General features: G+C 37.0%; 1 protein-coding gene across 2 annotated transcripts; it reads right to left on the minus strand.

The window, feature by feature from the left end:
- Window positions 1-255: 255 nt before the first annotated feature.
- Window positions 256-9,652, minus strand: LOC114579631 (RCC1 domain-containing protein RUG3, mitochondrial; the record flags this gene model as incomplete). 2 transcript variants are annotated; one of them, XM_028694873.1, is given in 4 exon segments in its annotated part: window positions 258-1,018; window positions 2,054-2,209; window positions 8,540-8,668; window positions 9,458-9,652. In XM_028694873.1, coding segments are annotated over 4 exon segments (677 nt in total), but the record flags the coding sequence as incomplete, so codon positions are not given.
- Between the last annotated feature and the right edge of the window lie 9,288 nt (window positions 9,653-18,940).

Below are 18,940 nucleotides of genomic sequence, written 5' to 3' on the forward strand. Positions count from 1 at the left end.
ATTATGCTTCTTAAAACAGCTTTCTAAATTTTTGTACTAAAAAGCTGTGTTAAGAAACAGTAAGAAAACCGTCCCAAACGAAGCCTTGAGACGGTTTTCTTCATGCTTCTTAAAGCAACTTTTAATAAAAAAAAATTAATTTTTTAATAAAAAGTTACTTTAGGAAGTATGAAAAAAACCGTCCCAAACAAAACCTTAATCTGCACAGAAAGTCCACAGCTAATATCAAAAAAGTGACGGATCAAACATTGAAAATAAAAAATAAAACCAATAAAATGGTCAATCAAAGCTTCATTGATGTATGCTGATCAAGATTAATCCTAGCTCAAGCAAGATTCTATGATTGTAGATTCACAGTAAATAAATAAGCTTGCCTACATCGACAGGCAACAGTCTACCTCAATGATTTGTCTAAGTAAGACAATACCAAGGAGCCAAAGAACTCCATCTCTCTAAAATAATAATAATTAAAAAAAAAAAGCTTAACTGTGCTTTAACTCCTCACTGAACTGTGATTTTTTTTAATCCAGAATACCTTCACCTGTCGCGTCTATTGTCGTTTGGGACAGCTTTCTTATTAATTCTTAAAACAGCTTTTTCGTAAAAAAATTAAAAATTTTGTAATAAAAAAACTGCTTTAAAAAACAGTAAGAAAACCGTCCCAAACGAAACCTTAATCTTCTTAGCAGAATATATTGCTGAGAGAATTTTCTGGTTCTGATATCAACAACAAAGAGCAGGAGGCTTCATTTTTTTTTCAAAACGGATACTATCTTTAAGCCTGGTCTCTCAGTTAAATAAAAGGAGCCTCTTCAAATTCCTCAAGGGATGGATTGCCTCAAAACCAAGCAAATGGCATGAGATGCACCAACTGAGACTGAAAGCACTTGATGGGAACCCAATCGCTCTTCATCCATAAGGAATTTCACTTGGACAGGTAATGGCTGAACGTCAGGAAGCCCAGGAACTCCCAGCTGACTGTCTTTTGCATTTCCCCACATGTATAACACTCCCTTATCTGATATGTTGCCAACAGTGTAACAATAAGATGGAGACTAATAGATCCGGCTTATTAATCATGAAATATTAACAGTATATTGAACAAAGAACAAAATAAAATTATCATAGCACAGAAGGAAGTCAAACAATCTCCTGTTCTCATTTGAATCACAAATGTAGTAATACAGCATGCATGGTATCGCTATGACTAAAAGCATAACATACAAAACGGTCAAAATATATTCGTTCATTATATGTCAACATAATATAGTAGTGTCGTGAATTAATTAAGATATTGAATACTACTTTGAGGCATGATATTAAAGATCCTTATGAATTCTATATTAGAACCTAGTTTTGGCTCTATGGTGGCCCATCGCAAACAATAAGTATATACTTGTAGGAAGAGCTAATTAGGAGTTAATGGAAAAACCTAAATCCTTCTTTCTAAATTTGTTGGGGATGCTTTCAAGACATTCATACATGGAGTAGTGACCGAATGCAAATTATCGAAGCCCCGCATTGGGTACTTATACCCACACCCACCAATGTACTCACCCATATATGAGTACACCCATGACCTCGTGGGTGAGTATGGGTGAATACTCAAGATCGGGAGCTAAACAGATTTACATTGCTAATCACCATATGTCATATATTACCGCAATCCTCCCAATCATAGCAAAGGGCAACAAGCTTCAAGGCTATTAATCCGTTGTGGACTGCATTCAAAAAGCGTGGAAAGTGGATGGGTATGGGTGGATACGTCATCCAAGAAGTCACCATGGGTGGGCGAAGCCCGCTCGCGCAGAGCATGGGTACCCAATGGATATCCAACCAGGACCCCATATAAGACTTTGCAAATTACAAAGCATGAATATAATTTTCCGTCGGTTTCTAATATAATACAAGAAAAACATAAATTCAAGCATAAACAAAGTCAGTAGTAATGTTCCATAATAGCTTTTGCTTGTTAATTTTGAACTCAAATTGAATATCATGCAACTAACACAGTAGTGGCTCACACCGAGTAACTCTAAAGAATAATCCTTACCGGTAACAGCAGCTGAAGATGAACCACCACATGCAATATACGTAATATGTTCCTGAGCCAATGCCTCAATGACGGTTGGGACCTTCTGGATCTGAATGGAACTATGACCCAATTGACCATGACCTCCATGGCCCCAAGAAAACACTTCACCTTTATCTAAAAGCACATAGCATAATTATACTCCGTTAGGGAAAATTTGTAAAAGAGATCAAACATTATTTTATTCTTAAGGTCAATAATTTGCTATCAACGAAACAAAAACTAAATCCAGCCCAAACCATACCAACAATGCCTCAGTTACAACTTCGGACTTCCTAATTAATGGATTCATTTTTGGGGATATTTTGGTGAATGCGTCAACATCAGTTAATATCATCATCACCAATAAGTTTACCCCAAGTGAATATTAGATAATTGGGAGATTTACATACATATCATCCTATACTACTCTATTTACATATTTAACACCTAAAATTTTAATATTACATACATATCACCCATAGTTCATTTTCATATCAAATATGAGTGATAGAAATGAAATATATGAGTGGTAGGAAAAAATATAAGTGGTATATTTAATACTAAAATAATAAGAGTGGTAGGTATATAATATTAAAATTTTGAGTGTTAGATAATTATGTACGAGTGACAGGATAAAGGAGCTACAATTTTAGAGATGACACATGCACGCATAATGTATTACCGAAGCCCAAAACCTTGACAGAGAAGTTTTCTCGACTAAACTTCAATGATCTAGGATATTGAATGATCTCAGGATATTGAACGGTGGAATTCATTAGCAGTTCTTGAAGTAATTAAAAAGAAAATTGAGTCTACAAGAATTTCCTTTATAATAAAGGGCTTGTAATGTAGATGTAATGGGCAGATTAATAAGATGTTTGGTTGGGGGGGGGGGGGAGGGTGGGGGGGGGGGGGGGGGGGGGGGGGGGGGGGGGTGCGAGATGAGACCTAGCTAACCGGTTCAGCAAACACCGAACCAGGGAGAGGGAGGTGTCGGCCCCCTTTGTGGGGCCCAACTAAGTAATAATTTATTATGTTGGGAGGAGGAATAGAGAGGGGTTTTTTTTTTTTGAATTCAAATTGAAGAGCGAATTAATTAAGGAAAAAGGATCTTTTTTGGGGGAATTAGAGAGAGCTTATTTAGAGCTAGTTATGTTGCTTATCTTCATTATATATATTTTGATTTTCTACTGTAGTTCTTTTCTTGGAGACTCCTAGCCGCATATAGACTGTTTGGGAGATCTGATTAATTGTAGCTCACATGTATCTTGTTCTTTTTGCTTTGAAGGATAATCCAAAACCAGCCATTGCTTCAAGTAATCCAGCATATTTCTACTATTTCTTCGCTGATTTTACTTTAAATGCATATCAAATTGGTATCAGAGCGAGGTAAATGACAACAAAGAAGATGTATGCATTGGAAGGTGAGATGGAACAACTTAAGGCCAGAATGGAGGAGAAATAAAGTGGAATGGAGGGGAAGTTCTCAACTATGGAAGGAAAGCTCTCATCTATAGAGAACCGCTTCAAGAACTTGGATGATATGATGAAAAAGATGATCCAAATGCAGTCAAAAGCTTCACAGACAATTCCTAGGGTCGAACCAAACATAAAGGAAATTCAAGAGGACGATGATGAAGTGGAGAGTGTTTTCGTCATAGACCACCATGGGGGGCTCTGATGGGAGATGGATTAGGGCATTTCAAAGAAAGGACAACAAGAAGGGGGGAGGCCAAACGCTTTGGGAAAACACCAAGACATGGGGGGAGGTGGATCATAGGAGGCTATGGTTGGGCCGAGCCATGGGGTCCAAATCAGCCAAGTGAGGAAGGGAGAGAATTGCACCATCACTACATGGGAGGAACTAATGGAGTGAGGAACCATTGGGGTATGGGTGTGAGATCAAGAAAGTTAAAAATGCTGATTTTTTAAGGCGAAATGCTTAAGGATGGGTGTATTGGTTGGAGCGTTACTTTACTATCAATTGAATGATGAAAGAAGAAAAGCTCATGACGTCGGGGCTATGTTTGGAGGGCAAAGCCTTAGCTTGATTTCAATGGAGGGAGGCAAGGCATCCAATATATTCATGGGGAGAATTTAAGGAGTGTTTATAGGAACATTTCTAAGCCATTCAGGAAGGAGACCTCAATGAGCAGTTTTATGCCTTAACTTAGGAGTGGACAGTCAGGGAGTATTGGGAGAAATTTGAGCAACTATCGAGTAGGCTAAGGGGAATTTCTGAAGAATGGTTGGAAGTGAATTTCAAGAAGAAATAGAAGGAAGACATACGAGCAAAGCTCAAGGTATTGAGGCCTATGGGGTTGAGGGAGATGATGGAGCTAGCACAAAGGGTGGAAGAGAAACATTAAAGAAAAAAAGCCAACCAGAGCAGCATCATGGGAGGGGCTTAGAGGAATACCTCCACGACCCTAGCATCGAGGACTCAAACTATCATTTCAGAGGAAGGTGTTAAAGGAGAAGAGCATTGGAGTTCATCCTAGAGGCAATTTCAAGCACCTTATAGAAGTGGAGGTAAAAGACAAGAGGGAAAAAGGGCTATGCTTAAAGTGTGATGAGAGGTTTACACCAGGACATAAGTGAATTAATCGAGCCCTTCAAGTTATGATGGTCTTTGAAGGCGAAGCGAAGAGCGAGGACAAGCTGGAGGATGTCATGAAGAAATGCAGCAGTTACATTTAGATGTGACTGAAGTGTCCTTGACCTCTGTGATCGGATTTACTACAAATCATACCATGAAAGTGAGAGGGAAAATCGGGGGAGCAACCAGTGGTAGTTTTGATGGACAGTGGGGCTACACATAACTTTATCTTGAATCAGGTCGTGGACCGATTGAGGTTGAAATTGGAGAGGATTGAAGGATGTGGGGTGATAATGCAGACGGGTACGATAGAGAGATGGGGGATATGTAAAGGGGTGGAGATGACCCTACGGGACATTCAGGTGGTGGAAGATTTCCTTCCCTTGGACTTGGAAAGTATGTATGTGATTTTGGGGATGAAGTAGCTATAGACCATGAGGGATATGAAAGTGAACCGAAAATCTTTGACCATGGAGATCCAGTTAGAGGGGAAGAAGGTAGTGCTTTGAGGGGATGCTAGCATATGCAAAACCATGGTATCACTTAACATCATGCTTAGGATCCATGGTGCAAGCCTGGGGTAATTGGTGGAGTTACATAGCATACAAAGGGGTCTAGGAATAGGCGGCAAGAGAAATTCCAATGAGGGTTCAGCATATTCTACAATAATATCATGACGTATTTCAGCCATCTGTCGGGTTACCACCACCACAAGAGCACAAGCACGCCATCAACCTAAGAGGGCACCTCTCCTATAAGTGTCAGATCATACCGTTACCCCTGAATTCAGAAAGATGATATAGAGAGGCTGATCAAGGAGATGATGGAAGCAAGGATCATTAGGCCTATTGTGAGTCCTTTTTCCAGTCCAATTATGTCGGTAAAGAAGAAGGATGACAACTAGAGGATCTGTGTGGGTTACAGGTCTCTAAACAAGGAAACATTGCTAGATAAGTTTCTCGTTCCAGTGATTGATGAACTCTTGGATGAGTTATTTGGAGCAGTGATCTTCTCCAAGATTGATTTGAAGTCGGGATATCATTAAATAAGAATGAAGGTAGCTGATGTGCACAAGAAGGCCTTTAGGACACATATGTTTTATTTAAAGTAAACAAAAAAGGGCACTACGAGTTCTTGGTGATATCCTTTGGGCTCACCAATGCCCCTTCCACCTTCCAGTCCTTTGGCCATTCAGAAGTTGTGACCCTATATGTTGGGGAAACATTTCATAATCAGGACAAATCAGAGGAGTCTGAAGTATTTTGTTGGAATAGCAGATGGTCACTGAGGAGCATCATATATGGCTATCCAAGTTGCTTGATATGATTGTGAGATCCAATACCGACCGAGCTTAGAGAACAAAGCAGCGGACGCCTTTTCCAGGAGTGTGGAGGAACCCCAATTGGCAGTCTTGTCAGTACCAATGATCTTAGATTGAGAAGCATTGAGGCAGGAGAGAGAGCAAAATGAAGGGCTGGGGAAGATCAGAGAAGAGTTGTTGAAGGACCCGGACAATCATATAGGTTATGCTCTAAGGGGGGAATAGATACTCTACTAGAGGAGGTTTGTGCTACCACGAACCTAATGACACATTCCCAAGCTACTGCAAGAGTTTCATGACAGTGCTTAGGAGTACAGAAGACATGCAGCAGATTATCAGCTGAGTTATATTATATTGAGTGTCGGGATGTGAAAGATATGGTAGCAAGGTGTGATGTGCTCCAGAGGCATAAGTATCTGACTATGGCACTGGGAGGTTACTACAACCCTTAGCTTTACGTGAGAAGGTATGGGAGGAGGTGAAGATGTTCTTCATTAAGGGTTTGCCATGGTCGGAGGGGTATTCTGTGATACTGGTGGTGGTAGATCGACTAACAAGTATGCCAATTTTATTATGCTGAAGCATCCCTACACTGTTATATTAATTGCCATAGTCTTTATCTGAGAGATAGTGCGCTTACATGCCATTCCAAAATATATAGTATTCCAAAAGGAGTTTCTCAACCACTTTTGGAGGGTGTTATTCAAGATGCAAGGGATGATCCTAAAAAGGAGCACGACATATCACCTATAGACAAATAACCAAATGGAAGTGGTCAACAGGAGCATAGAGACATACTAGAGTTGTTTTGTATCTAACACACCAAAACTATGGGCCAAATGGTTATCATGGGCAGAGTGTTGGTACAATACATCTTTCCACACAGCCGCACGAACTACACCTTTCAAGATTTTGTATGGGAGAGACCCACCTCATCTGATACACTACGGGCAGAACATTACACCAGTATCCAATGTAGATCAGTGATTGAAAGAGAGGGATAGGATATTAGAAGAATTCAAAGGACATCTACTGAGAGCTCAATAACTTATGAACAAAAAGCTAGATGAACACAGACAGGAAGTGCAATTCAAACCTGGGGACATAGTTTATTTGAAACTGAGACCATACCGGCAGAAGACACTAGCCAAGAGGAAGAATAAGAAGTTATCTCTACATTACTTCGGGCCTTATGAGGTGACAGAGCGCATTGGGGCAATAGCTTATTGTCTAAAGTTAACCAAAATCATCTTTGATACACCCAGTATTCCATGTATCACAATTGAGGCATGCTATCGGAGATCACACACCCTCACCCTCACTATTTGCGACACTGACTGAGGACATGGAAATGATTATGGAACCCATGGAGGTTGTGGGGTTACGATCAAGGATGATAAGAGCAAAGGAAGTCCTAGAGCGTTGGAAGGACCTACCGTATTATGAAGCTACATGGGAGTTGTATGAGGTGATCAAGAAGCAATTTCCATCATTCCCCAATAGGGACCAGTCCAGCAGAAACCGAAATAGGGAGAGGGGGTTTTGGTTTGTGGGGCCTAACAAAGCAATAATTTATTATAATAGGAGGATGAATGAGTACAGAAAGATTTTCTATTTGAATTCAAATATGAGAGGGGATTAATTAAGGAGGGTCATTTTGGGGGGAATTAGGGAGAGCTTATTTAGGGCTAGTTATGTTGCTTATTTTCATTTCGTATGTTTTGATTTTCTGATGTAATTTTTTTATTGGAGGCTCCTAGTAACGTCTAGGTTCTTTAGGAGAGCCAATCTACATCTCTAATTGTAGATCACTTGTATCTTGTTCTTTTTTGCTTGAGGGATAATCCAAAATCAGCCATTGCTTCAAGTAATCCTGTACATTTCTATTATTTCGTTGCTGATTTTACTTCCCAGGCATATCATTAATTTACTTTATTCAAATTTATGATGCCACCAAATCTAATTTTGATTGCTGAAGGACAAATTAAACGGATACCGGTTTTGCTGGTTTTGAGCAAAAAAAAGGCCAGTTGACTGCCTTTGATATGTCGGAAATCAATATTAGCATGATCCCCTGTTTTTGGAAACAAATTCGATGGATCCATGTCCATGAAATAGCTTGAGCAAAATTTGCAAGGCACACTAATGATTTTGTAGGAGAGGTACTCGTGGCATCTTGTACATGACAGTTTTAGGTTATATCAATGGATAATTATTGGTTGGATAGACCAACTTTAAAAACAACAGTTATTGTTTGGCAGGGCCAAGACTTCTTCTAACAGCTTATTATGGCTTCCTGTGCAGTAGAACATATTGAACTCCAATACTAAGGGAAAATTTGAACTCACTAATGAATCGGGAAAAAAGAATTGTATGAACAGCTATCAGAAAACAAAACTGCATCTTAAAATGACAGTGTAGAATGCTGCAGAAAAGTATACGAGTATGTTTAAGGCTAATATACTTCTTTCGGAGATAAGGGTAGTTAAATATAAAGATACCACACAACTGAATGGTTAGAAAAAAAACTGCTCATTAAATATACCAGTTAATGCTAGAGTATGATACCCCCCACTAGCAATCTGAACTATACGAGTATCTTGAAGGCTAGGTATCGGCTTTGGTCTCCAATCATCAGCACTGTCACCCCTTCCCAGTTCATAATTTGAATTTGCTGCAACAGAAGCATCATCTCAACTAATCAATCAGAAGAGTAGACACGAAGAGATAAAATATTCAACGGAATGAACAAATCATGCCAAGTGCCAACTACGGATTCATTTGGGACGGCTTTTTTATTGCTTCTTTTTTCTAGTAAAAAAAATAATTTTTGTACTAAGAAGAGGCTTTAAGAAGCAGAAAGAAAGCCGTCACAAATAAAGTCTACAAGAGAGCTTGAATAGAAAGTAGCTGCTCATGTTTCCAGAGGGTTAATAAACATTAAAGAGGCCAACCATACAACCTACTTCATAATAAAAGATCAATAAGAAACAAGATTGGTGTAGACAGTCTCAAATTAAGGGTAAGATACAGAAAACAATACAACAATCACACAAATTGTTGCTGCTAAATAGATAAATCCTAATATTATAGTAGAATTGCAGAGCCCACGATGCAAGTAATGATATCAGAAGAAGCCCGGGACACAAATACCAACAAAGAAAGAGGGTTGCATTCAAAACAACAAAAAATAACAGACATCGAAAAATAGCTGTGAAAAGAAGGATTGTAGGAGCCAAGGAATCCCAGAAAATCCAAATAGAGGAAGGATCTCAGGACAAAATTTCTTGAGAAATTCGCAATAAGGCAGATAATATATCCAAAATAAAGAATCAACCTAGGCAGCTACTATTAGAGGCAAAGAAAACAGGGTGAAGTAGATCGAGTATTGGCATCAAAAGAAAGCTGCAACTAAATTAATTTCTACAAAATATGCATTCATAAAACTCAATAATCCCCTAACCTCCCCAACTCCATAGCTGACCATCTGCGGTTAATGCCATAGTGAAAAATCCACCACAACTAACTGCTGCTACAGGCACAGGTAATGCATTTACTCTGGAAGGAGTGGCAAAAGACCCTCCTTCACCCGGACCTCCGCCACTACCAAGGCCCAATCTACCATCGCCTTGATCTCGACCCCAGGTATAAAGTTCACCTGTTGTGCATACATCATGTTAAATAATGAATTTCAAATTTTAAAGAGATTAGCATACAAACAAGAAGTTAGATAAAAGAGATCAGTCAAACAAAAATGAAACCATATTTCATAAGAATTAATCCTTACGATGGTAGTACAGGATTTTCTTTGAATAAAAACAAGTTATGTGCTTCATTAGGCATTGCAGAGTGCTTCTTAATGCAAGGAAATATTTTGCAAAACAATGAAACTTCTACTTTTAATGCTTCTTTCTACAATCTTAAACTTTCTATCAATTTGGTTATATTTGCTATTCATTCATTAAATGCAGTTTTATTCATCAAATGCAAGATACTACAGAAAAGAAAGATGCACAACCCCATGCACTAGGCAATTTCAGTAGTAAGTTCTAGGCTTCCAGCAAAACAAGAAAAGGTCTTGAAAGAAGCTTTAAATAAATAACAGAGGTTGCATTTGGCCATCTGGAGAATTGAATAGTAACAACTCATAGGCTAGCCAAACATTATTAGTTTCCAGCCTCTGATTACCTTGAGCCCTCAAGAGATTTGACATATTCCAAATTGATATGACTAATCTGGGTCTCTTATGCTATGTAAATGCTCTAGATAGGTTCCCGTCATTTTCAAAAATGCTCAAATTCTTTGTTTATGCCTGCAGAGTTGCAAAGTACAATGGAGAGACTAACTGGTGACCCTTAAGGTTCCATCTGGGTCCGTTTTAATTTCTGAAGTTTAAATGATTTTTTTTTCGTTGGTATTTTCTTCTCTGCAAAAAGTTTCCAAGCATCTGAATGCATGTGCAACATTCCCTTAGGGTGCACATTCCCTTAGATTTGCACCGTCGGCCCAACCCTAAGTGTGCCTCTTAGTGGTTAATAAAAATTTCCAACACCGAAAAATATTATGGATGGAACTAACTTCTTAAAAAGAGGTGTATAACAAATTTTCCTTAGTTTACAGCCAGCAGGAAATTAAATGATTGAGCCAATCACCAATGAATGAGATTCTAGAAAATTACATGTGAGTTGAATTTTTGAAACAAGTTGGGCATAAGTGCAAGCTCATGAACAATTGCAAAACTCGGCTTCTTGTTCGTGGTATTCTTTTGTAGCATAATTATGATGGTTGTTCATTTTGACAATGTCATTGCATTTGGCTATTTGGTTTTTGTTAGACCGGTCCAGCCAGTCCATACAGGATCGGCTCGTGGAGACACATGCGGAACTCACCCACTCCACTGCATGCCGCTCAAACTGTTAGACCGGTCCAGCAGTCAGAATAGGAAGGTTTTTGGAGGGATGTAAGAGGAAAATTTGAATGTAGAGACTGTTTAGAGTTTTTTTTGGGTTGTATGCATTAAATAGCTTGTTTTCTAGGGTTAGAGCATCTTGAATTTGGCTAAAATTTGAGATCTCTCTTAGGTTTTGTTTGGGCTCTAGTAGCTTCGAGACAATTGGAAGAGATAGATTCTCCTCTCGTATAGAGGATCAATTGTATCTTGGTATTTTCCGTTTCCCTTTCATCAAATAATACAAATTATCTACTGTTTCCCTGGTTTTGTGTGGATTTTTGTGGAGAATTCTCGCTATTTTCCGAAGATTGATGGGAATTACTTGAGATCCACAAGTGTTTCCTATCGGTTTCCTTTTGTTCTCGGGTATAGCACTGTAATAAGGACTGGTATTAATTGCAGTGTTAGAAATGGGATTCCAAAGTTAGAAACTTACCATAGCGTTGAAAGTTGAAACTAAGACTGAAAACTTGCTACTATTGCAGGAATCCAAGTGTACTGACTTGAAGATTTGAAAAAGTTTTTGATTTTGGGTTTTTTGAATTAAGAATATGGCCTCTAAGAAATGCAAAATTCATTGAAAGGGTTAAGTACACCTGCAAGCAAACAAGTATAGTTGATGTACAATTTGATACTCATTCAAATAAGACACATTCAATCATTTCTATTTGTTTATTTATGCAATTAAATAAGTTCAAACAAAAATTTAAAAGCTCTTCATATAAATGAACAAATTTAAACATTGACATGCTTGTTCCTTTATATTTGTGAACATAATTATTTGATATTTAACAAGTACAACAACAACAACAACAACAAGCCTTTGTCCCATTACATGGGGTCAGCTACATGAATCCTTTTTCGCCATAGTGTCCGGTTAAAAGTCAAATTCTCATTTAAATCTAATAAAGAAAGCTCATTTGTAATATTTTCTAACCAAGTCTTTTTAGGTCTACCTCTATCTTTCTTAACATAAGTCAAATCTAATACCTCAATTTTTTAAATTTTTGTTCAAATTTATTTAATTATATAAATAAACAAATATTGTATAAATACACATCAAAGTATTCTTCAATTATTCTTCAAATAATTATTTGCATAGCCCTACATATACTAAATAGTTTCATCAGTTAGAATCTAAGATGCCAAATTATAGTCTTAGAGCAAAGTCACTCATCAACCTAAGCATCCTCAGCTCTACAACTTAATATTATGATCATATTTTAATAGCCAATATTATGCCCCTTAAAGCATTGCAGGTTTCACCACCATTTTATAGAATTTTTCCTTAAGCTTGATTGGTAATTGTCTATCACAAAACAAGCTCGATGAATTCCTCCACTCCAACCATCCAACTTTAATTCTACTAATAATAACCATATCTATTTCACCATCACTTTGAACAATATACCCAAGATATCTAAAATGTGTACTCTTACTAATGACTTGATCGCCCAAAGTCACAACCCCCACTAGATTTATTACTACCAAAATTACATTCCACATATTCAGTTTTACATTTACTCAAATGAAAATAATTAAACTTTAAGGTTAACCTCCCTAATTAAAACTGACCTTCAACTCCCTATCTAGTCTTATCAATAAGAAGAATATCATCAATAAAAAGCTTACACTAGGGTATATTTTCTTGCGAATGTTTAGTAAGAACATTCATGACTAAAACAAAAAGATATGGGCTTAAGGCTGATCATTCAAGTATTCCTACTGAAGTAGGAAAATATTTGGTTAAACTGCATTGTGTTTGAACGTAAGTAACAACTTCTACATACATATCCTTAATGACTTGAACATAAGTATTATTAACTCCTTTATTTTCTAAAACTCTCCATAGCACTTCTTTTAGAACTATCATATGCTTTCTCTAAATCAATAAATATCATATGTAGATCCTCTATATTGTCTCTATACTTATCCATCAAACCTCCCAGTAAATCTATAGCTTCCATAGTAGACCTATTCGAAATAAATTCAAATTTATTTTGAGAAACACTAGTAATTACAAAATAGCGAGGCAAGTGAGATATTTACTGAATGTGGCTCGAGCCTTCTCTCATTTTTTTTTTATTTCTTCATTTCTACTCATAATTGTTTCCCGTATTTTTGTTCTCTAATATGGGAGGATAAATTAATGGGAGAGACGTTGCCGTTTCTTCGCAATAGTTACTGGTTTCTAAGACACAACAAGAGCTAGCATCTCTAATGAGAATGGCTTTATTGTCTCTCTACCTACAAAAGTTCACATTCATTTTATAGCATAAATCAAGAGTGTAGAACTGGGTAGCCGATGCACTCAACAGGTGTTCCACCCTTCTCACTTGGCTACAAACTATAATCAATGGTCTCGAGTGTTTCAAAGACGTGTATGCATCGAACAGAGAGTTTCATAGCATTTGGCATGCTTGTGCAGCGCTTGAAAACTCCATCTATCATGGGTGTTTATTTAAAAATAATTTTCTCTACATTCCTGTATCATCCCGGCGTCATCACTTAATTAAAGAAATCTATTGTAAAGGACTTACGACTGTTGAACAATTGCAATTTTTTTTTTTGCCTCATTTATGCAGGGATGTGTCTCGTTTCATCAAGTGATGTTCAGTTTGCCAACAATACAATGGTTGTGGACAGAATATGGGACTATATATATACACCTCTTTCGATTCCACAGACGAATTGGGAGGATCTAAGTCTTCACTTTGTTCTTGGACTTCCTCGGATCAAACTTGGCTTGGTTTGGTGGACATTTATATATTTTTAAAAATATCACATTTTATCTCTTGTAAGAAAACTTTCGATGCTCTTCATATTGCTCATTTATTTTTTTATGAAATTGTTCGTCTCAATGGTATACAAAGGAGTTGAACTTTAGATCATTTCATGATATTCCTAAGTCATTTTTTGGCCAGAACTATGGAAGAGAATGAACACAACTTTACAACTTAGCTCTGATTACCATCATGAAATCGATGGGCAAACAGAAGTGATGAACTAGACACTTGGAAACATGCTTAATTGTTTAGTCCAATATCACCTAACAATGGGACGAAGTATTAATCCAAGCCAAGTTTGGTTACAAATCCATGCTTAATCGATCTATCGGGCCCAGTCCATTTAGCATTGTATACTTTAAAGCACCCAATAATACAGTGGATATTGTTGTTCTCCCTAAATGCAAAAGTAAATCGATGACTTGTTTGGCTAACCAATTATCCAATATGTTGTCTAATGTTAGTATCAAACTTCAAGTTTCCAATGAATGTTATAAAGAAGAAGTTGATAAACATCGTCACTACAAGGTGTTCCATCCCAACGAGCTAGTGTGGGTTCATCTCTGCCGTGAAAGATTTCCACCGGGAACCTATTCAAAGCTTATCCCTCGCAAAATCGGACCAATTCGAATCCTCAAGAAAATCAACAATAATGCTTATATCGTTGATTTACCCAAACACCTTAATACCCCTTATACCTTTAATGTAGATTACATTTTTACTTATCATTCAGTTGATTTCGACACATATGAACAAAACACAGAGGACTTGAGTTTTATAACGATGGGGCAACTTGATGCGTAGCGTATTAATCCACATGAACAACTTATTCTACTTATTATATTATAATTATACCATCACTAATAGCCACACTTAATTACTTTTTAAAACCACACACAACACTCTCACTATTATAACATCCTTCTATATCTCAACTTGTTATCTTTTTAATTTGAAATTTAATTCAAAATCTCAAAATAAATTAGAATTTTTAAACTGTAAAATTATCACTATCTTTTTCTCTTTATTAAAGAAAATATAAAAAATACTTAATTTTAACTTTATAATATTATTTTTTTAATTTTATTTAAAAATTTTCAATGTACCATAAAAAGGAAGCACATCACATTGAAGAAATTCCTTAGCAAACTCCAAGAACCTTCCAGAGGTGGAATGATCCAAATAAGTGATTCACCACCGCCCAAACGGGCTATCAAACTCTAGTTGTACTCAATGATCCGACTCCTTAGCCACTCCCACTTTTCTTCTTCCTTTGTATCGATCTCAGGAAAGCCCAAAACTCCAAATGATTCTCATTCTCCTTTTCCTTCTTCGACCATCATCTTTGATAGAAGACTTCGCTTAGCAGATTGATCACTAAGAGCCAGGGCCATGATAAGTGCAATTTTCTTTCTTGCCAAGTAAAAAAGGAGTTATGGATTCAGTTTTATATTAATGCTTATTTAGTACATAGTTTTTGAGGGTTTGTGTATGGTTTGATTATAGCAATTGGTTTGGTTTGAATTGTTAGATTTTGAAAACTGTTGGAAAAATATGTGGGGTAAAATACAGTGATTTAATATATTAGACCCACTATATTTGACTTGAAAAAAGATTTACTCTACATAAAGCCTATTAAAAGTGAATATGATTTATTACAGCCAATCATCATTCGAATTACTTGGGTTTAAAATTTTTATTTATGGGTATGAACCTTTATTGTAATTAGCCTCTATTTATGCCTCAACTCTAGAGCATTGAATATTTGAAGGCATGATTTTACTTTAACCTCTGTTCTATCACAAGGCTCCATCAATCGATTGAAGAAAATTCCCAATAGGAAGCCACTGAAGCTCCCTTTATTAATTAAAACTATTACCCTTAGCTTCTTAGTGAAATCAAAAGAAGATTTTTATGAGCACGTAATTAAGAAGCCAATGAATGTTTGGGAATGTGATGCCTTGGGAAAGAATATTAGTTCTAGTGTACATTTTTGGTTGACGAAGGCGTATAAACTCTTAATGAAATTGATTATTGAAGAGAAATTATTACTACTGAAGTATAGGGCCACATAGTTTGAAGCCCAAGTTGTTGAGCTTTATTCCCAACTTATGGTTGAACAAATATGTATATTTGACTGTAGATCTTCTTTTGAATGTTTAGTTGGAAAGACTACATTAGAAGGTTAAAAGCTATTAACATTATCCAATAACTAGCTGAGCCTTAGCTAATCATAGTTAAATAATAATAAATCAAACCAAACATAAATTATCGCCTGTTTCCCTACTCAGATCAATGATATATGTGCCATTAGTTGCGGACTAAAGAATTCACCTATATTCTACATCTCAACTTGTTAAACCCTCTCAAATTAGAGAGTTAGGGGATTATGAAGATTCTTTTTATTTGGGTGATAAGGCACGATTTTAGGACTAGATATCGTTCAGATAGTTGCTACTTAGTATGACATGTTTGATATTCTTGCAACTTGTAAATTTTTGACGATTCCAAATATTATTGATTTTATTATTATTTCTACTAACACATTTTGGAAGAATTATTTTGCTCTTGTGTGTACTAACATTTCAGGAAAATCATACTCTAGATTATTGAAGACTTCAAATCAAGATCAATTTAAAGTTTATTGTGATTGAAGTCTATATTTTTCATTTTATTGAGTCTGAGAGAGTGTGATTGTAATTGACACTACAGGAAATACAGTTGTTACCGGCGGCCATGACCGGCGGTTGTCTAGCCACCGATAATAACGACGGTTTAGCCGACGGTTTGGTCGCCGGTTAATACAGGCGGCCTAACCTGCGATTCTTCAAGCATATGCTACCAGAACTAGTGGCAGTCATAAAACTGACGGATTAACCGCCAGACTTTATTATGACCGGCGGTATACTAGTGTCTAAAATTGCAGGTAATAAGTGAATTTATTACTGACGGCGCAAGCCACTGGAAAGTGGACGGTAAAACCCCAAAAATGAACCAGCCCGAGGCTCCCATTTCATTTCTCTTCTTCCCTTCTCTCTCTTCGGCCAAGCTCCCCCATCACCTCCACCCGCCTCTCGCACGATCGAGCGGCTTGACAACCGCCGACGACTTTTCTCCGGCCACCGACCTCACACCGGCCTCCCTCGAACTCTCCTTGTAAGGCCGTCGTCGAACTCCCACGAACACACCGCCGACAAACACACCGTGCTCCTTCGATAGATGATCTTTTTTATATGCTTTTCGGTGATTATATGATCTCACTAGACATTTGCAAGAGGTTGTACTCTAGTGTATGCTTTTGGTGATTATATTCTTCTTGTTAATTTGGTTGTACTTGTGAACTTCGATTAAATTTATTATTTTGTTTGGTTTTACTTATGTATATATTTGTGATAATTGATTGAATATATAGGCGTGTTACCCAAAACTTGTTGTTATTGCTTTTTGTGCAGGGTTTAGAGTTTAGAGTTTAAGGAAATGATTTTCCAAGGTCCAATCAAAATCAGGATCAGAAATAATGGTATACAGCTTATCCCCGGTGGTGGATAGCTGCAACAGTTCAGCACAGTCCTGATATGTGATCTCAACCAGGCGTCAATTCACTTAGGAGATCAAGGCTGTGTAATCAGAGTTTATGCAAAGGTTTGCAAAGAATTTACGAAGAAGATCAGTATTAAAGGGAACAATGAGAGTAAGAATGAAGCACAGAGAGGTGTGGGTAAAAAGGTCTAATACTGAATATGAGAGGTGGATAGGGTTGATGATTCTGGAGACAGTAATCCCACACTCTTTATATCGATGGTAAGCAGCTTCATCTTATGCTTGCCTGAAATGAGGGTCGATCCTAGTCCTTGAAGAACTCACAGAAGTTTGTCGAACTCGCTTCCCACTAGCCATAGCAATAAGACATTAAGTAATAATGAGAGAAGAAGAAGCTTGAGGTGAAAACAATGGCTGAAAAGGCCTGAATTTAAAGAAACAGCCACATCATCCAGGATGATCGTACAATCATCCATGACGATATGGTTTAATTATTGCGTACAGGCTGATTGGTCAAAAAGGTGATCCGATCGGCCGGGCCGATCAAATATATGCCAGGACGATTAGACATAGGCGATCGTTCCGAGGAGTCAAGCCAGACGACTATTGAAAAAGCAGATCGTCCGGGCCAATTAGGTGTATCATCCAGGATGATGCATAATAATTGATCATACCGGCCGAATTTAAAGCATTTTAAATCTGTGCCACGTGTATCATCCAGGATGAACAGTGGATCGGCCAGGACGATTGTCTGATAATGGATTATCCGGAGCCAATTTTAAGGATTTTAAATGTATTGACACGTGGATCGTCCAGGATGATCTAGTGTATCGGCCAGGACGATGACAACAAATGCATCGGCCAAGACAAAAAATGTATCGGCCAAGATGATCAAAATGATTGTAACAGAGTTTGATCATATCAGTCAGGATGATATGGGATCGGCTGGGACGATGCGTTATAGAAGACTCAGAAAAGTTCAGCAGATGGAATTTTGAAGAGAAATTATCATATCATTCAGGACAATAGAGGTATCGGCCAGGACGATGTGACAAGAATTTGAAAATCAAGGAAAAATGGAGATGATTAGAGAAAGCCCCAAACAAATAATTAAAACAAAAAATTAAAAAGTTAACAATCAACAAGAAAAAAACTAAAAACAATCAAAGGAAAGAAAAATGAAAATTTTTTTATTTTTATTTTTGTTTTTAATTTTTCTTTTTTTTTTTGTTTTAGCAAAGCATCCATATGACAAATTTCTCAAAACATAAAATTTTAGAGATTCAAAAGATTAATGAGTTAACAATGTTACAATCTGAAAATGGTAGAATATTCGATCCTGTTAATCCCTAGCTCGAACTTCTTTCAGGGTAAAAATTGTCTTTTGAAAATAAAAAGCTTAACTCATAATAACTTAATTGGGTAAAAATAAGATCCATTTAAAACTTGCTTATAATGATAAATATCTCATAGATAATATACCAAAGTAATTTGTCTCAATCATGAAATTTGAAATCAAGCCTTTGAAAATATCAAATAATCCATGAGTTCTTCTAAGTTTTAAAAGATTTGAAAAGAGAGGATAGCTTGCTTTTAGTGGGCTCATTTTATGCCTCTTGTCACTTTGATTTGCTCTATGAGTATCTTTTGATTCTTGATACTCTTTTAT

This window comes from Dendrobium catenatum, unplaced genomic scaffold (genome assembly GCF_001605985.2).
Source record: "Dendrobium catenatum unplaced genomic scaffold, ASM160598v2 fragScaff_scaffold_586, whole genome shotgun sequence".
Lineage (NCBI taxonomy): Eukaryota > Viridiplantae > Streptophyta > Magnoliopsida > Asparagales > Orchidaceae > Dendrobium > Dendrobium catenatum.